Source organism: Petaurus breviceps, unplaced genomic scaffold (assembly GCF_028583685.1).
Source record: "Petaurus breviceps papuanus isolate PSGF00001 unplaced genomic scaffold, PetGlider_PUasm1.0 229, whole genome shotgun sequence".
NCBI classification, from domain to species: domain Eukaryota; kingdom Metazoa; phylum Chordata; class Mammalia; order Diprotodontia; family Petauridae; genus Petaurus; species Petaurus breviceps.
This window is the reverse complement of record NW_027185903.1, coordinates 30,879,660-30,899,834: the sequence shown is the minus strand read 5'-3', so window position 1 is coordinate 30,899,834 and position 20,175 is coordinate 30,879,660. Positions and strand designations below refer to the sequence as shown.

Genomic DNA, 20,175 nt, shown 5'->3' with positions numbered 1-20,175 from the left:
GTAAGTCCCATCCATTCCCCAGTTTTCCAGATACTCACTTTAACAGCATTAACCACCCAACCCATTTTAGAGCAGTCTTAGGGTCACATTCATTTGGAAAAGTAGAGTTCCTACTGATGCTGAGTGAGAGGAGCAAAACCAGGAGAAGATTGTACACAATCACAGACACATCGTATGTGTGATGACTAACGCTGAAAGACTGGGCTCCCCTCAGCAATGCAAGGTTAGAAGACATCTCCAAAAGGCTCATGGTGGAAAACGGATATCTGCATCCAGAGAAAGAACTGCAGAGTCTGAATGCAGATGGAAGCAAACTACCTGCTCTCTCTTTTTTTTGTCTTGTTTTGTTTCTTCTTTCTCACTGTTCAGTCCATTGGTTATAATCCTTCTTTACAACTTGACTAATGTTTAATGTGAAGGTATTTGTAAAATATATTTCAGATTGCATGCTGCCATGGGGGAGGAGAGGGAGGAGAGGAAGGGGGAGAAAATTTGGAACTCAAAAACTTATGGAACTGAATGTTGTACACTAAAAATAAATACATTTAAAAGAAAAAAAAAGAATCCCTAGTCATACAGTGGATGGTGCAGTGTAAAGTATTCTGGATTTGTAACCATCCAAATCCTGGCTCTGTGCTTGCTACCTGCATGACTTTGGACAAGTCACTTAACCTCTATGGTCCTCAGTGTTGTTTGTAGAAGGAGGAGGCTAAACTAGATGGCCTATGTGGTCACTTCTAGCTTCCTATCTATGATACTATTCCTTATCCTCAATCATGGAGCTGGAAAAAAGCCTAGAGGTCATTGAAGCCAGCCTCCTCCTTTTACAAGTGACTTACCTAAGGTCATACAGGTGGCAGAGCTAGGATAGTAACCTGAATTATCTGACTGCTCTTTTCATCACACTGTCATTGCTGCCTCCTTAGGCATCCTGAATATTAAATCTGTCTGCAAGCACACAGTCCTCAGTCAGTGATACCCTGCTTATCTGTATTGCCTTTGATGAATACTGCCCAATTACTAATGCACTGGCCCAACCATCCTGAAGAATGATTTGGAACTATACCCAAAGGGCTATAAAATATAAAACTGTACACACCCATTGACCCAACAATACCACTATTAGGTCTGTATCCCAAAGAGATCAAAGGAAAAGGAAAAGAACCTAAATGAATAAAAATACTGATGTCAGGGGTGGCTAGGTGGCACAGTGAATAGAGCACTGGCCCTGAAGTCAAAGTACCTGAGTTCAAATCCAGCCTCAGATTCTTGACACTCTTACTAGCCGTGTGACCTTGGGCAAGTCACTTAACCCTAATTGCCCTGTTTTTCCCCCTCCAAAAAGCAAAAAAAAACCCAAAAAACCATATATATTGATAGCAGCTCTTTTTGTGGCAGAAAAGAATTGGAAATTGAGTGTATGCCCATCAACTGGGGAATGGTTGAACAAGGTGTGATATATGATTGTGGTGGAATACTATTGTGCTATAAGAAATGATGAGGGGCATGGTTCCAGAAAAACCTGGGAAGGCTTTTATGAATAAATGCAAAGTAAAATGAGCAGAACTAGGAGACCATTGTACATAGTAACAGCAATATTGCAATGATAATAAACTGTGAAAGACTTAGTTATTCTGATCATCATGAAAATGATCCAAGACAATTCCAAAGGATCCAAGATGAAAAATACTATCCACCTCCAGAAAGAGAATTGATGAACTCTTGGGAGAAGCACATATATTTTTTCACTTTCTTTCATTCATTTTTTTTCAAGATCTAATATCACATGTATAATAGGCTTTATTTTGATTTCCTTCTCAATGGATGGAAGAGGGGTTTGAGGAGGGAAAGAATTTGAAGCAAAAAAAAAATTTAAAAAACAGACATACATACTGACACCCCCACAAATAGCCCTTAATTCCAGGGCAAGACCAGAGGCTCAAAGATTTAGAGCTGAAAGAGAATTTGGAGGCCATCAAGTCCAACCCCCTCATTTTACAGATGAGGGAACTAAGGCCCACAGAAGTTTAATGACTTCCTTAGGGTCACACAATTAATAACTGTCTTAAACAGGATTTGAACCCAGGTCTACTGGGCTCTGAATCCAGTTCTCCAATCTGCTAGTCCCCACTCTGGCCATGCATTTTGCAAACTTCTGCTATTTATTTTCAACTTGTAACAAAACTGCTTTTTTATTTAAATCCAAACTAATATTTTATTCTCTCCCAGAATTTTATGATTATCTCTTGTATTTGGGTGCTTTAAAAAAATTAATAGTTTTGTAGCAAATGATTCAAGTTGTTGACTTTCAGAAACCTTTAAGGTCACTAGAGACCAATATAACCTTCTAGACCTTTTCAGTGAGTCTCTACCTCTGTTTCTTTAGGTCATTTATGGGTCAGTCCATCTTCCAGTTGGCTCAAGGAATGGTGCCTGAGCCCCACACAGCACAGTGCTGAGGCCTGCACAAAAGTAATTTTTTTTTTTAATGAAAAATTCACACCTAAATCATCCAGCCTCATACCTTCTCCACAGCCCAAACTGGTATTTACACTAACTCACAAGAGAGGTATTGCAGGTGCACAACACATATTTATGCTAAAATCTAATCAAAGTGCCAATTCGTATAAAAATTTTAAAAATAAAGAAACTGTCAGTTGTGAAATTTTTTTCTTCTCACTTTATGCTGATAAAAATGGTGACATTTTCCCTACTGCTCTATGTGTTCAAATACATTTCTCCAGCCACATATTTTTATGGATGACCCTTTCCCAAGGAAAAGGGGGCTGCCAGGGGACCAGCCCCAGTGGTGCCTCCAGACCCAAGCTTAGCAGGGACCTCTCAGTTTCATGAATGGCTTCGGAACATCATTTATCACCACGTGTATATTCTAGAGGACAGAAATGGCAGACGAGGGATTGTTATTAGACAGGTTAGGACCCTAGGACATGGTGATACCAGTATGACATATGGAGACTTTGTAAAGGCAGGATGCCTGCTTCAGGGTCTGGAGATATCAACATCCTTCAGCCCACAGGGCTACAGTCTTCTCCCAAGAGCACTGGCTGATATATCCAATGAATATTTAATGAAAGACTTCTCAGCTTATGGTGGCATTAATAATTTTTTTTTCAGGTGGGGAACAGCAAACATGTATAGGGCCATAATTAGTAATTGTATGTAACAGATTTCCCCTCCCATCCATTTCCATGAACAGACTGACATTTCAAACAACTGAAAGTCAGGTCTGACCCTGGGTGGCATGTCAAAACGTACACCTAGGCAGGCCTTCAGTCTCTGAGACAAATTACCTTTCTGAAGGGCTTTCATGCAAAGCAGTGAAAGGCATAGATTATACAGTCAGAAATTTATAGTACAGAGATTGCTTTCTAAGATCACCTAGTGATGTTATAAATAAGATATGGTGATTTTGTTCTTTAGGATGTATTGTTCCAAAGCTCCCTGGGGCCGCAGCTGTGTATTTCCTATGAGGTTCTGTTGCTAATGAGTCCCATTTGCCTGTAGAAATGCCGGGGGTGACCAAAGAGCTAATGGATTTGAACCTAAGGCCACAGTGGCTATCAAATATGCATAAGGCAGCAAAGCCTAGTGTGAGCCAAGGGGGACCCTGCTAAGCACACAAGAGATAAACATACATTAACCATAGGGGGAGGAGGGAGTTGCTGCCAGCTGCCGTGGGCTCCTGGGATGAGAAGAGCTGGGCTGAGCTGGCAGCTGTGACTAAGGGCCAACTCCGGCCCAGGAATCCTCCATAGAGAGACTGGGCAGCCCTCCTTGAGCCGCCTCTTGTTCTTTCAAAAGGCAGGACCTCCTCCCTAGGGAAAGCAAAAACACCGTGCTTCAGGGGCAAGAACAGTGGATTTAGTTAGCAGATTTGTGTTCAAATCCTTGCTCTCCCCCTTCCTACTTACCAGGGAGATAGTGGGGAAGTCACTTACCTTGTCTGGGTCTTAATGACCTTATTTGTAAAATCAAGGAGTTTAACTAAATGGCCTCCAAGGTCCTTTCTAGCACTAAATATATGATCCTGCCATCTTGGTAATGTTGCTGTTGTTCAGTCATGTCTGGCTTTGTGGCCCCATTTGGGATTTTCTTGGCAAAGATACTGACTGGAGAGCTTTGCCATTTCCTTCTCCATTCCATTTTACAGATGAGGAAACTGAGGCAAACAGGGTCAAGTGACTTGTTCAGGGTGAAACTGTTAATAAGTGTCTGAGGCCAGATTTGGTACTCAGGAAGAGGAGTCTTCCTGACTTTAAGCCTGGCATGCTATCCACTGTACCACCTAGCTGCCCCATCTTGATAATTTTTGAGTAATAAAGTTGGGGGCAGAGGATTCAAGGAGGTTAAGATACTTCATCAATGTTAAATGTTTGAACTCCAGTCCCATGATTTCAAATCCAATACATTTTCCCACTATACTACACACATTGCACTTTCTCCACTGAAACCTCCAACTATCCATGCAGCCAAAAAGTGGGAATACTAATATATTATAATAATTCTTTCCCTGGGGCTAGGTTGTGGGAAGAAGAATATGAACTTGTAAACTCTGGGAGAAGATCCTTATAGAAGGTTTAGGGTGTGGGATAGAATATTTTAGCAGAAGCAATGTCAAGTGCTAGGAAGGGCTGCCACTATCTTCATGCTATTTAAAGATTTGTAACAGGGTGGCTAGGTGGTGCAGTGAATAGAGCACCCACCAGCTCTGGAGTCAGGAGGACCTGAGTTCAAATCCAGCCTCAGACACTTAACACAAAACTAGCTTGTGACCTTGGGCAAGTCACTTAACCCCAATTGCCCTACTTTTCCCTCTCCAAAAAACGTTAAAAAAAAAAAGAGAGAATTAAAGATTTGTAACAATGAGGATGTTGATGGTTTTTATATAGCACTTTAAAGCTTACAAACTACTTTAGATATATTATTTATTTTGATCCTCACAAAAACCCTGAGGTGGGTGATATTTTTATTATTCCCATTTTATAGATGAGGAAACTGAGGCAGACAGGTTAAGTAATTTGCCCAGGCATACAGAGTCATAGTCTGAGGCAGCATTTGAACTCCTGACTCCAGGTCCAGCTCTCTATGCATTGAGCCACTTTCATCTCCTTGGATTGACTTTAATGATCATAACAGGAGCAAAAGAAAAAGTCTACGTAAAGTCGATCTGGACCCCAATATAAGGCCAATAAGCACAGTACATATAGAAGAACCCTCCCATGGTTCCTTAATGTCTGGCCTAAACATCAGGGAGCAAATTTCTATAATTAATATAGCTCTTCTCTTTCATGTTCCTTTTGTGCTATGAACCAAATGTATTAGATGGGTAATTGCCTGTTGATTAATTAGAAGGAATACTATTACTCAGAATGATTAGTTTTCTTGTCTGATGGTTTTCACCCATCCACAAATTCTCAATTTAAAACCAAGAAGGATTTTAATGGCCCAGTTATAAGGGAATAGGGAACTCGATGGCTCAGGATTTTCATATGATCTGGAACTTCCTTTGAAGTGATACCACAGTCAAGGGGGCCTAAGTGCTTTTTTGTGACACACTAGGGGTGTCCACTCCAGCTCTGACTCTGAGTAATCTACTGAAATTCCTAGTCACGAGTGGGCACGCAGGTTAACAGAGCAGAGTAACTTAGACTGCAGTTTGATCCACAGTCAGCTTCTCTGACTTGGCCTCCCTTTGAAATCACAGGCTACCTGCTCCCAGAAGTTAGATTGGAACACACTAAAAAGCTGTAACACGAAAGCTTCTTTTGGTTGCCATTGCTTTAAAATGTTGTTTTCAGTCATGTCTGACTCCTTGTCACCCCATTTGGGATTTTCTTGGCAAAGATACTGGAGTGGTTTGCCATTTCCTTATCCAGCTTATTTTACAGATGAGGAAACTGAGGCAAACAGGGTTAAGTGACTTGCCCAGGGTCGCACAGCTAGTATCTGAGGTCAGATTTGAACTCCAGGCCTGGTGTTCTATCCACTGGGCCACCTAACTGCCCGTGTTTTAAAATGCAGTTCTTGCCTTTGAGAAATTTATATCTAGCTAAGGAAACAAGATTAGGGCACTGTATATTGAACCTAGGAGAAAAGAAAACAAATGCCATAGTCGTAAAGTTCAGAGAATCACAGGCTTAGACTTGAAGGGGACCTTAGTCATTTAATTCAGTTCCTTCAATTTACAGATGAGAAAACTGAGGCCCAGAGAAGTGAATTACCCAATGTCCTATACACAGTGAGGATGGACTTTAACATCAGGTCTTCTGCCTTCTACTTGCTTGATCTTCCCACTGCACCATGGAGGGGGATGCTTCTTTATTAGTAAAAGTATCAAGAAAGAATGGTTTAATTTTAAATGCAACATCTTAATTTAAGTGTAGCCTCCAAATTATTATTTTTAAATTTTAGATCTAGAAGGGTATCGCTGGTGAGGAAACTCCCTAGATCAATGCAGATCAACGTCTTTTCTGTTACTTACAGTTTCAAGTTACATGGGGGCAGTGAAGATAAGGGACTTGTCTAGGGTCAAAGAGCTAGTCTCTGTGTCAGAGAATAGACATCAACCCATGTTTTTCTGGCTCTGGGGCCAGCTCTTTAATGATATGCCACTGGAGTAATAAATATTCATAAAAGGGGGTGGCTAGGTGGTGCAGTGAATAGAGCACCAGCCCTGGAGTCAAGAGGACCTGAGTTCAAATCCAGCCTCAGACACTTCACACACACACACACACACACACACACACACACACACACACACACACACACCATGTGACCTTGGACAAGTCACTTAGCCCCAATTGCTCTATCTCCCTCCTCCAAAATAAATATTCACAAAAAATTAAATTTATATAAAACAATATTTCTACCTAGATTTGGCAAAGTCATTTGTGATTACTTTTTGGAAAAGAACATGGAACTTTAAACGAATTTTTACTGAATTTACTCATATAAAAATATCAGTTGCTGCCTAGATGCTGGCTCATATCATCTGTGGAACAGATGAATTTTTGAAAAGTTGGCTATAAAATATGTTTGTAAATTAAATCATTATCCTCCATCCATCTTCCTTTTCTTTCAGCATAAAATCAAAGTTGTGTTCTTCCAGGTTAAAAAGTAAGCTGGCCCTAAGATGCAAGAAAACCATAGCTTTGCTTGCAGAAAACTTACTTCTGTAACTTAAAGTAATTATGCTTGAGGTGGCTAGGTGTCACAGTGAATAGAGTGCCTGTCCCGGAGTCAGGAGGACCCGTGTTCAAATCTGGCCTCAGACTCAACACAAAAACTAGCCTGTGACCTTGGGCAAGTCACTTAACCCCAATTGCCCAGTCTTCTCCCTTCCAAAAAGGAAAAATAAATAAATAATTATGCTTCTTAGAAGAGTAGCAGATGGGTAGTGGCCTGTAGTCAGGTAGATATAAGTTTAAATCTGTCCTCAGATATGTAATAGCTGTGTGCCTCTGGGCAAGTCACTTAAGCTCTGCTTGCCTCAGTTTCATCTGTAAAATGGGGCTATTAATACCTCTCAGAGTTGTGAGGATAAAGTGAGATAATTAAGGCACTACATAAATGCTGCTAATTATTATCATTATTGGTGGAGTTAGATGATCTAGCTTGAATATTTAGTTAAGCAAGTCATAAGGCACTTCAGTTTCCTCACTTATAAAATATGAACATAATACTTGTACTCTCTCCCTCAAGGGGTTATCGTGGGAATCCCACGAAATAATCAATGTGGTCTGGACCAAAATGAGTTTACAGCATACAAACAAAAGTTATTAATATTATCATAAGAGGCAATGACATTTTGAGGTCCTTTAAATCCAGGCTTCATCTAAAAGACCGCTAGTGTGGTGGATAGAGTGCTAGGCTTGGAGTTAAAAACACTTGAGCTCAAATCCAGCAGTTGACACTCCTAGCTGTGTGACCCTGGACAAGTCACTTAACTTCTTTCTGCCTCAGTTTCCTCAACTGTAAACTGAGGATCACAATAGCACCTCCTTCTCAGGGTCACTGTGAGGACCAAAGGAGATTTTCTGTGAAGGGCTACAGTGGCCTATAGCAGGTGCCTAATAAATACACCTTTCCTTTAATAAAGGCACTTATTCCCTTTCCTAAAAGGTTTTAAATGAACTTTTTTCCCTCTGAAATCTTTCTTCATCTAAAAGGCTAGAGACTAGATCTGTGATTTCATTGGCATATGGAATTCAGATGAGGAAACTCCCTCTCCCAGCGCATGTCAGTGTATTCTGGCTAACTTAAGTGTTATAGAGTTAGATAGCAGACTGAGAGGTTGCACCTTGCCGCCCCCCCCCCCCCACAACCCCTCAGTAACATGAATCCAGGTTTTCCTAACTTCGTGCCTGCCTCTTCCTGACCTAAAAAATAAAAACCTAAAAACACTAATTTTAAAAAGCCCAAACACCGACTTCTTGGAAAGGGGTTTCTTTGTTGAAAAGAACCATGGATTTGGCATCAAAGGCTCAGAATTGGAATCCTCTCCACCTCTTATACCCTAAATTTCCAAAATGAGGGATTGGTTAAATTACCTCTAAGCTTCCTTTCACCTCAAAATCTGGTGATCTGATTTTCGCTGCTAGCTGTATTTATCTGTTATTCTCCTTCTCGCTGTTCAGTCCAAAGTGGCTTTCTCTTCTCACTGTTCCTGACACACACTTCGTCTCCCTTCTTGTCTTTGCACAGATGGTCTTTACCCCATGTCTGGGGTCCACCTCTCTCTCTACAAATACCTACTTTCTTCTAAAGCTCAGTTGAAATACTATACGATGCCTTTCTCAATCCTCTCCCTCCCCCAGCTACCAGTGACTCCCCCCAAATTGTCTTGAATTTTAAAATATACACTTCTATATGTTCATATTGGATTATTCTATAGAATGTAAGATGCCGTATTTTCAGCACTTTGAACAATCCTTGGTACACAGTAAGAGTTTAATAAATGCCTGACAATTGGTTGGTGGACGAGACATCAGCTGTGTAAAGTACGTTCTATTACAGACATATGTCTGTTAAATATTTGGTAAATTCTTTATTGTGAGACCTGAATTACTTTTCTGCACATCATAACAATCACAAAAGGGTCAGCACCACAATTATTCCCAGGAGTGTAGATTTTCTTTAAGGAGAGTATAAGCTATGCAACTGTTCTTATAACACTAAAATTGATCATAACCAAGAGTGTATTATTTCATCTTGAAATTCTCCTTTTTTGTTCTCAGAAAATGAACTGTGTGGGGAGTTTAAACAAATATCACAATGACCCATTTCTTGGTTAGTTGCTTATTCTTTTGCTACCCTTACTGATCTTGATAAAACAAATTTATAGAATCCTAGGACTACGTTTAACAACCTCTTTAATATTTAGCAGCTTTCTTTTCTTGGGGTGGGGGTGGGGAGGAAGAGGACAGGGAGAGAGTAAGAACCTACCAGTCTTTATCTTTTCATGCTAAATTTTTATTTCAATGTTATGCAACTGCATAAGTATAAATATTTGTTCAATATACAACAATTATGACATCCATAGGGAATTTCTTCCAGAAAATCAGACTGCAAACACTTTATTGCACAAAGCCTAACAAACTTTTTTTAAAGCTGGTAAATCTACAGCTGGGAGTACTACCGAGCACATCTTACAATCACACAAAGACTGACCAGATAGAACACAGTTAGCGGGAGGATTTCTACTAGCTGATTAGAGTTTCACACCAACAAACAGGTATTACATGAACATGACCCTATTTTACTCATTACTCATTCAAAATGCAAAATCAGATTTGGCAGAAATGATAACACACTATACAAAATATACACAAAAAGGATATCATTGTAAACAAGCAACTAATTGTGCTTTAAAGGAAACATAGGACAGTTAAAATGCAAGGGCTGTAAACTATGAAATACCTCCTTGATCCAAGTGTCATGATGTCTGAGTGCATTCGTACTGGGGCTGTGATCGCCTAACACAGATATACCCTGCAAATGTTGAGACCAGTATTCAAAAGCAGTAAAAAATGGAAAAGGTTTGTTTCCTTTACAAGTATCAAAGGGGAGATAGGAAATGGCCATGCCCTAGGAAAAATTTGGGGGAGGGAAAGTGATTCTTTTCCTTTCCTTTAGCAATTTATTAGAATGAGGCAAAACCCAAGAAACCAATTGGATCATACTTTTGTTTTTAGGAGCCCTGTTCACAACCTGGCCAAACACATTTCAGGTTCACAAGATTAGACTGTGCTTAGAAGAATGATTTTTATTACCTGGAAAAGCTAAAGAATTCAGATGGGGAACTTGATTACTTTTTGCTGGGCATATGCCTTAATAGGGAAAAAAAGAGCAAAAATATTGTGATATCAATCCCAAGCATCTTAAAAATACTTCTCTGTGTCAATTTTCCCCTAGTGCCTTAGTACTGGTTTCATCAAGTGCTTTTTCCTCCGAAAGAAAAAAAAAATCAGAACAAAACAAAGTACGTCAGCACTAAAATTATCTGACAAATTCTACATGTTCCACAGTATACAAAATTTAAATAAGGCTTAGCAAAAGTAAAAAGGACAGTCACATTCAAGCACCAAATAGCTCCAATAGTTCTCTGTTACAAAAAATGCTGCTTTCTATTAATAATACAGTAATTACTTTTTTGCATACAAATAAAGAGATCATGTTATGAAATGTATGGAGCTACCCAATGCATTTAGAGACGAATGTGAAACCCAGGATTCCTTGCTAAAAACAGCAAGCTTCATCTATAACATAAGGCCCCTGCTATGTATTAAAATGGATCTGATGTCCTGGTTATCTCTATTTATGACATGATACTAAAAATCACTTTTTTCCTTTTTTTGCCAAAAAATGTCAAACTTGAAAAAAGCTCTATGATTTGTGAAACTGGTTACTCAAACCTAAGTACTTGGGGGTAGGAGGGTGTTAAGTCATCTTCTTTCTCCTTATACAAGAGCAGGGCAGACATGGGACTACAACATATGTGCTTCTTATACATAAGACTCACAGCATAAAGGCCTGAGTTTAAGAGCTGAAAGAAAAAAATGAAAGGATTACAGCAGAAATTAAGCTGATGAGTATTTATAGTCCCAGCGCCATGTGAGGTGAAGGTCCAATCCACACACCAATGGACCAAAAGTGAACAACTGGTCTTTCAGACAGTTGGACCCAGAATCAAAAGGCCTTGCTAGGACATTCATAAAATAAAAATGGTAGGTCCTGTGAGTCCAGACCTATCCTAATTGAGGCAGATTTTAAATGCAGTGATCAAGTTACATCTTAAATTAGATCTGGAAATATAGGTAGCCAGATACAGTACTATCAAAATCTGATTAAAAATACACATAAAAATTCACAAACTGCTGTATTTATGATGTTCTTTTGCCTTTAACTCTTAGAATACTTTAACTTGTAAAAATGTAGCCTTGAACTATTGTCTGTGTATTGTGTGTATGTGTGTGAGGGCATATGCCCAGTTTTAGTAATTTTGCTTCTTTCCTACATTGTGGTAAGTAAGTGGCAAAGCAACAATTGGTTTAAAAAAAAAGTTGTAGTAAACAACGCAATCAGCAGCAAAGTGTATATTCTACATTCAAAAACCAAACACACTGCTAGATATTTACAGAGAACATCTTTTTTCCTCAACAACTCTCAACTGTAAAGGTTTTTTTGTACAATACTATATGGTAACAGTTTTACCGGTTACAATTGGGAAGGCATATGGAAAAAGGTCCTCTCTATCTCTGTGTCCACCCTACTCCACCCAGAGCTCTGCCTGGCGAACAATCCCATTCGGTGCTGGTTTTTTGAAGGTCGTCAGGACAAAGTAACAACATCCACTCTGAGTCTCCACAGTCCTGCCTCCTGGGCCCTGCCCCATTAGGAAGTCTTTTTGTGGGGGCTGCTGCGCAAACTCTCTTTCCCTCGTCGCTGGCGTACCACAAAGTCCTTTTCAGAAGAAGGGGCTAACAGGCGGTCGGTGTTTGCAGCTGACCTGGGAATGTCTTTTCCTACACTTTGTTTCTTGGAAGCCAGAGTTTGGGCCAGGACAGACTCCTTCCCTTTCACTTCTCCTGCGGTGGTGGTCATGGACAGGGCTCTGTCCAGGATTCTGACTTCTCCCCTGAGGGCTGAATCAGAGTGGTGGGACTCCAGGGAACCTGCCGTGCTACTAAAGGATGGTAATGAGTCACTCTTGGTCATTTGTGTTCTGCTATCTGCCCCAGACCCTGGCTTCCTCAAGTCCCTGGTGCTGGGGGCTGGTGGTTCTGCCTGGCTCACGTTCTTCTTGGCAAAGAGGGTGTCACCAGCCACTGCAGAGGTCTCAAGGCCTCCTGACTTAGACTCAGGGAAACTGGATGAGGAGCTCAGAGTCTTCTCTGAGGGGACAGCTGAGAGAAAGGAACTCTGCCCAGTGGCTGAGGGAGAACGTTTCATCCCACCCAGTTTGCTGGTTTCCATCAACTGCTTCTGTGAAGGTAGGGCTTTCCCTTTGGGCTCGGAGGAGCTCTTCCCTGCTACAGCTGGCTTTTCCCCACTTTTAACCTTGGCCTCACAGCTCGCCAACGAAAGGCTGTGCTCCAGCTTCCCACAGTCAGGTAGAACATAAAGTGCATCAGTGCATTTTTTCCCTTCTGGCCTCTTGTCTGCCACGTTGGCCAAGGCACCTGGCCCCTTGTCAGTCTGTTTGCAGGGGGCCAAGGGAGTTGGGCTCTTGTCAATCTGTTTGCACAGAGAGGGACTGTCTTTCACAGTGGATGGCTTGGGGTGCTTCAGGGGCAGGGTTTGTTTTTCAGGGACTGTGGAAAGCTTCTGTTCTACCAGCTCGATCAAGCCTGTGGGGTCCTGCCTCTGTGAATGGACCCCTGCCGGGTTACTATTACCTAGGGATTTCAACTTGTGATCCAGGGTGGTGCTCCCCTCCACTTGGCATGAAGGCACTGGCCCACCTTGTGAGTCAGGGGTTCTGTCCCCCTGGACACCCTCATTGTTCAATTTCCTTTGGGAGCCAGAGATGAAGAGAAAGGTCTCTGGCATGGTTCTGCTGGTGTTTTTTCCCTCTTTGCTAGCACTGCTGGGAACCTGTGGGCCAGCCTCTTTCTCCTTGGTGGCTCCTGTGCACTGTTTCTGAGATGCTGCCAGTTTTTCTGAGGGTTTAGACTTTGGAAGGCAGGCCTCAGGTGCAGGTTTGAGCTTGTGGCTGCTGCCTTCCACCTGGGCTGTAACCGGCTTCATAGCAGTATCAGGAAGGCCTATGGCCACCTCTGATGCACAGGTCCTAGAGACAGGCTCCCTAACTGAGGGCAAAACTGGTGAGCTGAGCTGCTGCTGAGGAGTCATGCCAGAGGGGTCCCTGGGGGCCAGTGAAGGCTGAAGGCTGCTGACCTGTTTCTGAGAAGTTGGGTCTTTCCTTTCCACTTCTTTGGGACTGTCTTTCTGTAAAGATGGAAAACCCAGGGCTTTTTCACTCTTGGTGTTACTGACTCCTGGCAGCTGGCCAGATCTTTTGGGGAGAGAAACCTCAGACTTCAGGTCCATGCCGGTTTTCTGCTTGCTCACCTCCCTCTCACCAGGAATCCTGGAGGAGCGACCATCCTCTCTGGCATGGGGCTTTGTTATTTCTTTACCTTCTTTGGGATCGGCTTTCCCAGCAGGACCCCTAAGTTTCTCCACTGCACGTGGCTGAGTGGGGAAGTCTGGGGCGGGGCGGCTCCCAGAAGCACTGTTTCCAAAGCTGCTAGCTTTTGGAGAGTCTGCCAATAAATGCTCCATAAAAGATTCTCTGGCGACCTCTGCCCTCACTGTTGTCAGCGGCTCGCTGCTTCTTGGGGCCACTGGATACTTCCCGCATGCTTCCCTGTGGTTCTGCCTCTCTTTTCCAGGGTTATTGTCAGGACTGACTAATCCTGGGGGTGCTCCCGGTTTGGGGCTAGCTATGGCATTTTGACTGGGGGAGGCGATGAGTTTGGCCTCCGCAGCGTGGTCCCGCCGCTTCACGGGGAGCTCCTCGATCTTGTGACTGCTTTCACTGACGGGGCTGTGGTTTCTTACAGCTGAATGGGAGACCCTTCTGTCCTTTTCCAGTTCTGGGGCTGTTGGTGTGCTTGAAAGTCCCTTGCTGGGTTGCTGAAATCGGGGTTCCAGAAGGTAGGATTTGTTCATCTTTATACAAGTCACTGGGGGCTCCTTCTGACCGGCAGTTTCACCCTTCATGGAACTTACAGACACAGCTGGTGACACAAAAGGTCCTATGTCACTGCTGAGATGATGGGTCTCTGTAGAAGGCAGTGATGGCCCTTCTGTCTTAGAAGCCTGAGGCCCTGATAATAAAGCAATGTCTAGAGTGCCCTCAATAGGCTTTAGGCAAGAGACAGACCTGCCTTCCAGTTTGTATTCCGATGGACTCTTTCTGACTGGGGACTCAGGAGGGATCAAGGTTGGCTTTTCCACGCTACCTTCTGCTCGACCAGTCAGAGCCTTGAGAGGAACAAAAGCCGTTGAACTGATCTGAACCCCGTGGGCACTGCCGATGCCCGTCCGGCTCTCTGAGAGTGGCGTGGGATCCTGCTGCATATTTACAGGCCTCGTGGGGTTCAGCTGAAGGCATTCGTGGACATTTGATGCCAGCTTAGGCTTCAGCACTGAACTAAGGCTGTCATCTTTCTCCTCAAAGGACATCTTCTTCCGAAGGTAATCAATATTTGTAAGCTTGCCATCAAACTTTTCAAACTTGCTGAATTCTTTTGCTTGGCTGGCCTTCTCGGCACCATCCCCTCTCCCGCCGGATGGCCTCTCCATTGGGTGGGTGAGCATGTCTTGCAGCAGGCATGGGGGTGGCAGTCTTTTGTAGTCATGAGAGTTCAGGCTATGCTCACTCAGTGGAAGCCTGTGGCAGGCCACCTGGGTGTCCAGCAGGAGACCATCGCTGGACTTCATGCCGGCAGCGCTCTTGTGAAGCAGGCTGCTGACTGACAGAGATGACAATGATGTCGTCTCCTGCATTGTCACCCTGTTGTCAAAGTTATTTGATCTCTCCAAAGTCTTCTGATATGTTTTCTTCTCTCTTTCCTCCAGCCTCAAGGTCGTGAGGTTTTCCATATCGCTGCCCAGTTCATGGGATTTCTGCAGGGATTCTTGCTTCTCGGGGAAGTCCTGTTTCTTTGTCACCACCTTGACCTTCAGTTTCTCTCTGTCCAGTTCATCCACAGACTCCTGCCTCCCCAGCTTCCTCGAGATGGGGCGTTTCAGGCAGCCTTGCTCCACAGGCCTGGCCCGGGTGAGGGAAGGAGCATCACACACATTTTCCTCCAGGCTCTGGAGCGTTGTGTCCCTTTGAGACTGGTCCCGTTGCACCTCTTCTTGAGTCACCTCCAGGCTATGCTTCCGGGAACAGAGATGCTTCTTGTCACTGCTGTAGGAAGGGGAGAGTTTTTCTTCAGACTGGACTCTCTTGAGCAGGGGGGACCTTGGTGGCTCAGCGCTCTTGGGCCTCACGATATGTCTGACAATCGTGGGTGGGGAATGCATTTTGCTGGGAAAGGCCTGTACGATCTTGGAATTGCCAAGGGAGTGCCCCAGCAAGGGGGACGGTGACCGCTGAGGAGAGGGCGGCTGCGGGGTTGGAGAAGGTGTCCTGGCCAAGGGGGAAAGCGGAATGCTGCCGGCTGATTTACGTCTCCCTGACCGGTATCTCTGTCCGCTGAGTTTGGGTGCCAATCCATGAAGAGTGCTGGGCCTAATGTGCCCAGAGCCAGCTGGAGAATTAGGGGCACTGGAGCTTGGAGAGCTGCTCTGGGAGGAGTTAGTACCTGTAGGCATAAAAACAAAGACCTAATGAGAACCAAAAAGCCACTTTCTTTTTCACGTCTGCTCTACAGATCATTCTGAGTACATGATCAATGAACTAGTCAAGGATTTAGCTATCCTAAATAAATATGTTTTCCAATTTTTAAGCTAAACCTGCTTATACCCAAGATATAATGCCTTATTCTTGGTACCTTTACAGTCTTCGTTATGTTAATGACAATTTTTTTTATCAGTTTCTTTTGTTTTCCCATCACCTGCAACTCCCATATAATAAGAACTTCCCCTCAATTAATGCTAATCAGAAACTGCCAGAATCTTTCCTTCCCACCTCCCCACTACCCCAAATACCTATGATTTTAATAAGAGAAAAAAAAAAACTTTGGCAAAACTGATCAACTTATCAAAAGTCTAGTACACCAGACCCATAATCCCTCACCTCTATAAAAGCCCACTATTTTTTTTTCCTTTTTGGAGGGCAATTGGGGGTTAAGTGACTTGCCCAAAGTCACACGGCTAGTAAGTGTATCAAGTATCTGAGGCCATTTGAACTCAGGTCCTCCTAACTCCAGGGCTGGTGCTCTATTCACTGCACCACCCTAGCAGCCCTCACTATTTTTTTTAATAATTATTTTAAAATATCTTATTTTGTATCATGAGTCTAATCAGCTCTCCTAGCAACATAGCAGGACCTTTTCAAGCTACCTTGTCAAAAATCATGCTTTAAAAACTAAATTAATGTTTTCCCCAATTACATGTAAAACAATTTTATATTTTTTTCTAATCACATGTTAAAACAATTTTTAACATTTTTTTCCCTAGTTTTGAGTTCTAAACTCGATTCTTCCCTTCCTCCTCTCCCCCTTCCCTGAGATGTTAGTAACCAGATGTAGGTTATACATATGCGACCATGCAAAATATTTCCATGTTAGTCATTTTGTAACAATAATTTTTAACATCCATTTTTAAAAATTTTGAGTTCCAAATTCTCTCCCGCCCTCCTACCCCTCCCTCTTCATTGAGAAGGCAAGCAATTTGATATAGGTTATACAAGAACATGATTTCTTATTAGTGGGCAAGCTGAAGATGGTTACATAGGCTTTCTATACGCTTCCAACTGTTGTTTCTTATTTAAAGGAGGTAACTCACCCGAAGGAAAGTCTGGGGTAGAACGGTAGCTGGGTGTAGGGGATCGGGGAGACAAGCTATGAGTTGGGGACCCAGGGAGGCTCTCTCCAGAGGAAAGAGAACGGTTTAAACAGGAGAAACTTCGACTAGTGTGGAGTAAAGGCGATGGCTGCTTGGCTAGCTTTTTGAAGAGGGATCTCCGCCTAGAGAAGAAAACAGCAGCAAACAAATCAGAAGAATCTGGGAGACAAATTCTCAACAAATTTTACTCTTCCACGCACCCACTGTCTTATCCTTTCTACCTTTCCCTTGCCCCATAGTGCATTCAACACAACCAAGTTAATAGGAAAGGAAAGCAGCACTGAGGGGGGTGGGGGGAAACCTTAGCCATGATAAAGAATAAGATGCTATTTTCATTTTTGAAAAGCATTTTAAAATCTGAAACAGGGTGGCAAGGGGAAGAGGAAGAGTTACAGCCTCCCTAAAACAGTGTGTATATAGTTCAGATTTCACAGCTTGGTTCATAAACATTCTACATTTAAGAATGGATGTGGAAAAAATGAAACTGTTAAATACATTCAATTATTTATTTGTTCATTTCGTTAAAAGTGCATCCTTTGCTTCTGGGCATATATCCAAAAATACAAAGACGCACAATTTAATTAAGAAATACTGCATGGGGTGGCTAAGTGGCGCAGTGAGAAGTGCCAGTCCCAGAGTCAGGAGGACCCGAGTTCCATTCCCACCTCAGACACTTAACACCCACACAAAAAAAACTAGCCATGTAACTGTAACCTTGGGCAAGTTACTTAACCCCAATTGCTCTCCAAAAGGCAAAAAAAAAAAAATACTGCAAAGTAAATCCCTACAGAAAGAAGAGCCATTATCTCTACATGGGTAAATGTCTTTGATGGGATTACCTTGGGTGGGGAGCTTTAGCCAATCCTAGTTTTGCCTGGTGCTCCCAGCACAGGCCGGCACTCAAACATGTGTAATAAGCAGACAGGTTGTACATATAAGTAGAAAAAACTGGGGAAGGAAGCTTATCACAGCAGGGCCCTTCTGGGAAGTGCCTGGTGGCAATGTGGAAAACCTAGGGCATGTTATTCAGGGCTCCTTAGATCAACAGGTACAGTTGGAAATACTCTGTCCATACAGCTCTATCATAATATCAATCTTTGAATTCCCCATTTCTGATGTGTTTAAATGGTAAACTCTTCCTCCTGCCCTTAAAAAGCTTTTATGTTAAATAGGGACTGAGAGTGATGGGTAGGGTGATGAGGGGCTGGATCTCTCCTTTTCTCGCTATAGAGAATTCCTGGGTGAAGAAGCTGCCCTTGATCTATGCCAGTCAGTACCTTCCCTGCAACTGCTAGTCTTGAAGAGTTTCTAAGAACACAGAGAAGTCAGGGGACTTGCTCAGGGTGACACAGTCTGTCAGAGGTAGGACTTCAACCCAGGATTTCTTGGTTTTTAGGACGGGCACCCTATTCATTGGGACAGCTAGGTGACATAGTGGATAAAGAACCAGGCTTGGAGTAAGGAAGACCTGAGTTCAAATATGACCTCAGATACTTCCTAGCTGTGAGTCCTAAGCAAGACAGTTAACTAGGCTCAGTTTCTTTATCTATAAAATGGGAATAATAATAGCACCTGTCTCCCAGGGTTGCTGTGAAGGAAAAATGAGGCAGTTAATCATAAAGGACTTGGCACAGTGCCTGTTACAAAGCAATCACTAATGTTAGCTATTTGTGAATTTTACTGGGGGCAGGGAAGAGAGGAGAGGAAGGATCACAAACTAGAAAGCATACATCAAACCCAACCTCTGCCCCCCACCAAAAAAATATGGACTGCACAAAATAAAAATGGAACTAACCTTTCTAGACTTTCTTTCTTTTTGGTCTTCTTACTCCGTCTCACCATTCGACTCTTGTAGCTATTTCTTCGAGCTGGGCCTGTTTTGATTGATGTGTTTTCAAAGGGGGTTGTAGTGATTGACACCTTATTTCCACTCTACCAGCAAAAAAAAAAAAAGAGGATATTTAAGAGTAATTCAATGACTCAACCAGACCAGTACAAAGACAGGAGTTTAAAGATAATAAATGTTCACATATGGTATGTAAGTCTTAACAAAACGTGAATCAAGGACAAGAAGAGTCTTGTTTTCCTTTGTTTTCTAATACAAGGAAGGGCAAGGAATGAGAGAAAGAGAAAATGAATGCTTATTAATTGACAAAATAATAAATTTTAATTTAACAAAGGATAATGTCCCTACATAAAATGAATGGAGGGAAAATAATAACGACAGCAATATTATTAGAGAGAAAGTTGATACAACCTGCCTTGCAGTTTAGTTTACCCATCCTTCTTTCCCGAGTCCTCTAGCACTTCCTCTGAACTCAACCAACCCCTCCCCCACCTCAATCCCTTATACAAAAATGAAGAATTTTCAGATTTTTAACTGAAATTTTTTGTTTAAAGAAAGGATACCTCCTTCAATCTTAGCAAAATATCCCTGCTTTTTGATGAAGCTTAGAAGTGCAAGTATGAGAGACAGTCTCTCTCTAACTAGACAACCAACTGAGAGTTAACTGTATATTTCTATTGGGTGATCTCAGGCAGTTCTATAACAAAAAGACTTTCACAGGGTCAAGGGACCAGGAGAATGCCTGTCTCAGCAGCATAGGGCCAGTGCCTGCACACAGCAACACCAACATCTTTAGTATCTTGGGAGCCCAAGAGAGAGCTATGATTCTTTAAGGCAAGAGATGCTGATGGATATTTTGAAGATATTCTGAAGATACTTAAGGAGAAAGGCATAAATGTTTCAGACTTGTCACAAAAGTCACAGAAGTTGCCCATCTAGAGAAAGAACTACATTAGTGTTCCATATGTCATGAAAAATTGACTTCATTGTCGCATCCACTTTGGCTGGACATCAACTTGCATACTTATTTATTATACTGCTGAATGAATTGTTCATTGATACCACAGTGATACATTAAAACAAATGAAGAGAGATATAGTATATTGAGTTTTGTGAACAATGTATGTGCTCATATACTGTGACTTGCCACCTAGGAAGAAATATCATTGATTCTAGTTGAAAACTTATGTCTTCAATCGATCAATCAATTAGCATCATTTAATCAATAGATAGATAGATAGATAGATAGATAGATAGATAGATAGATAGATAGATAGATAGAT

General features: G+C 42.3%; 1 protein-coding gene across 1 annotated transcript in view; it reads right to left on the bottom strand.

Annotated features, from left to right (window-relative positions):
* Positions 1-9,470: 9,470 nt before the first annotated feature.
* Positions 9,471-20,175, bottom strand: part of MAST4 (microtubule associated serine/threonine kinase family member 4) — an 808,407-nt gene continuing 797,702 nt past the window's right edge. Inside the window, exons 27-29 of the mRNA XM_069096541.1 lie at positions 18,842-18,978; positions 16,987-17,168; positions 9,471-15,842 (exon numbers count right to left, since the gene is read on the bottom strand). Of these exons, the coding sequence (XP_068952642.1) occupies positions 11,914-15,842; positions 16,987-17,168; positions 18,842-18,978 (4,248 nt within the window). The 3' untranslated portion in view covers positions 9,471-11,913. The remainder of the gene's footprint in view (positions 15,843-16,986; positions 17,169-18,841; positions 18,979-20,175) is intronic.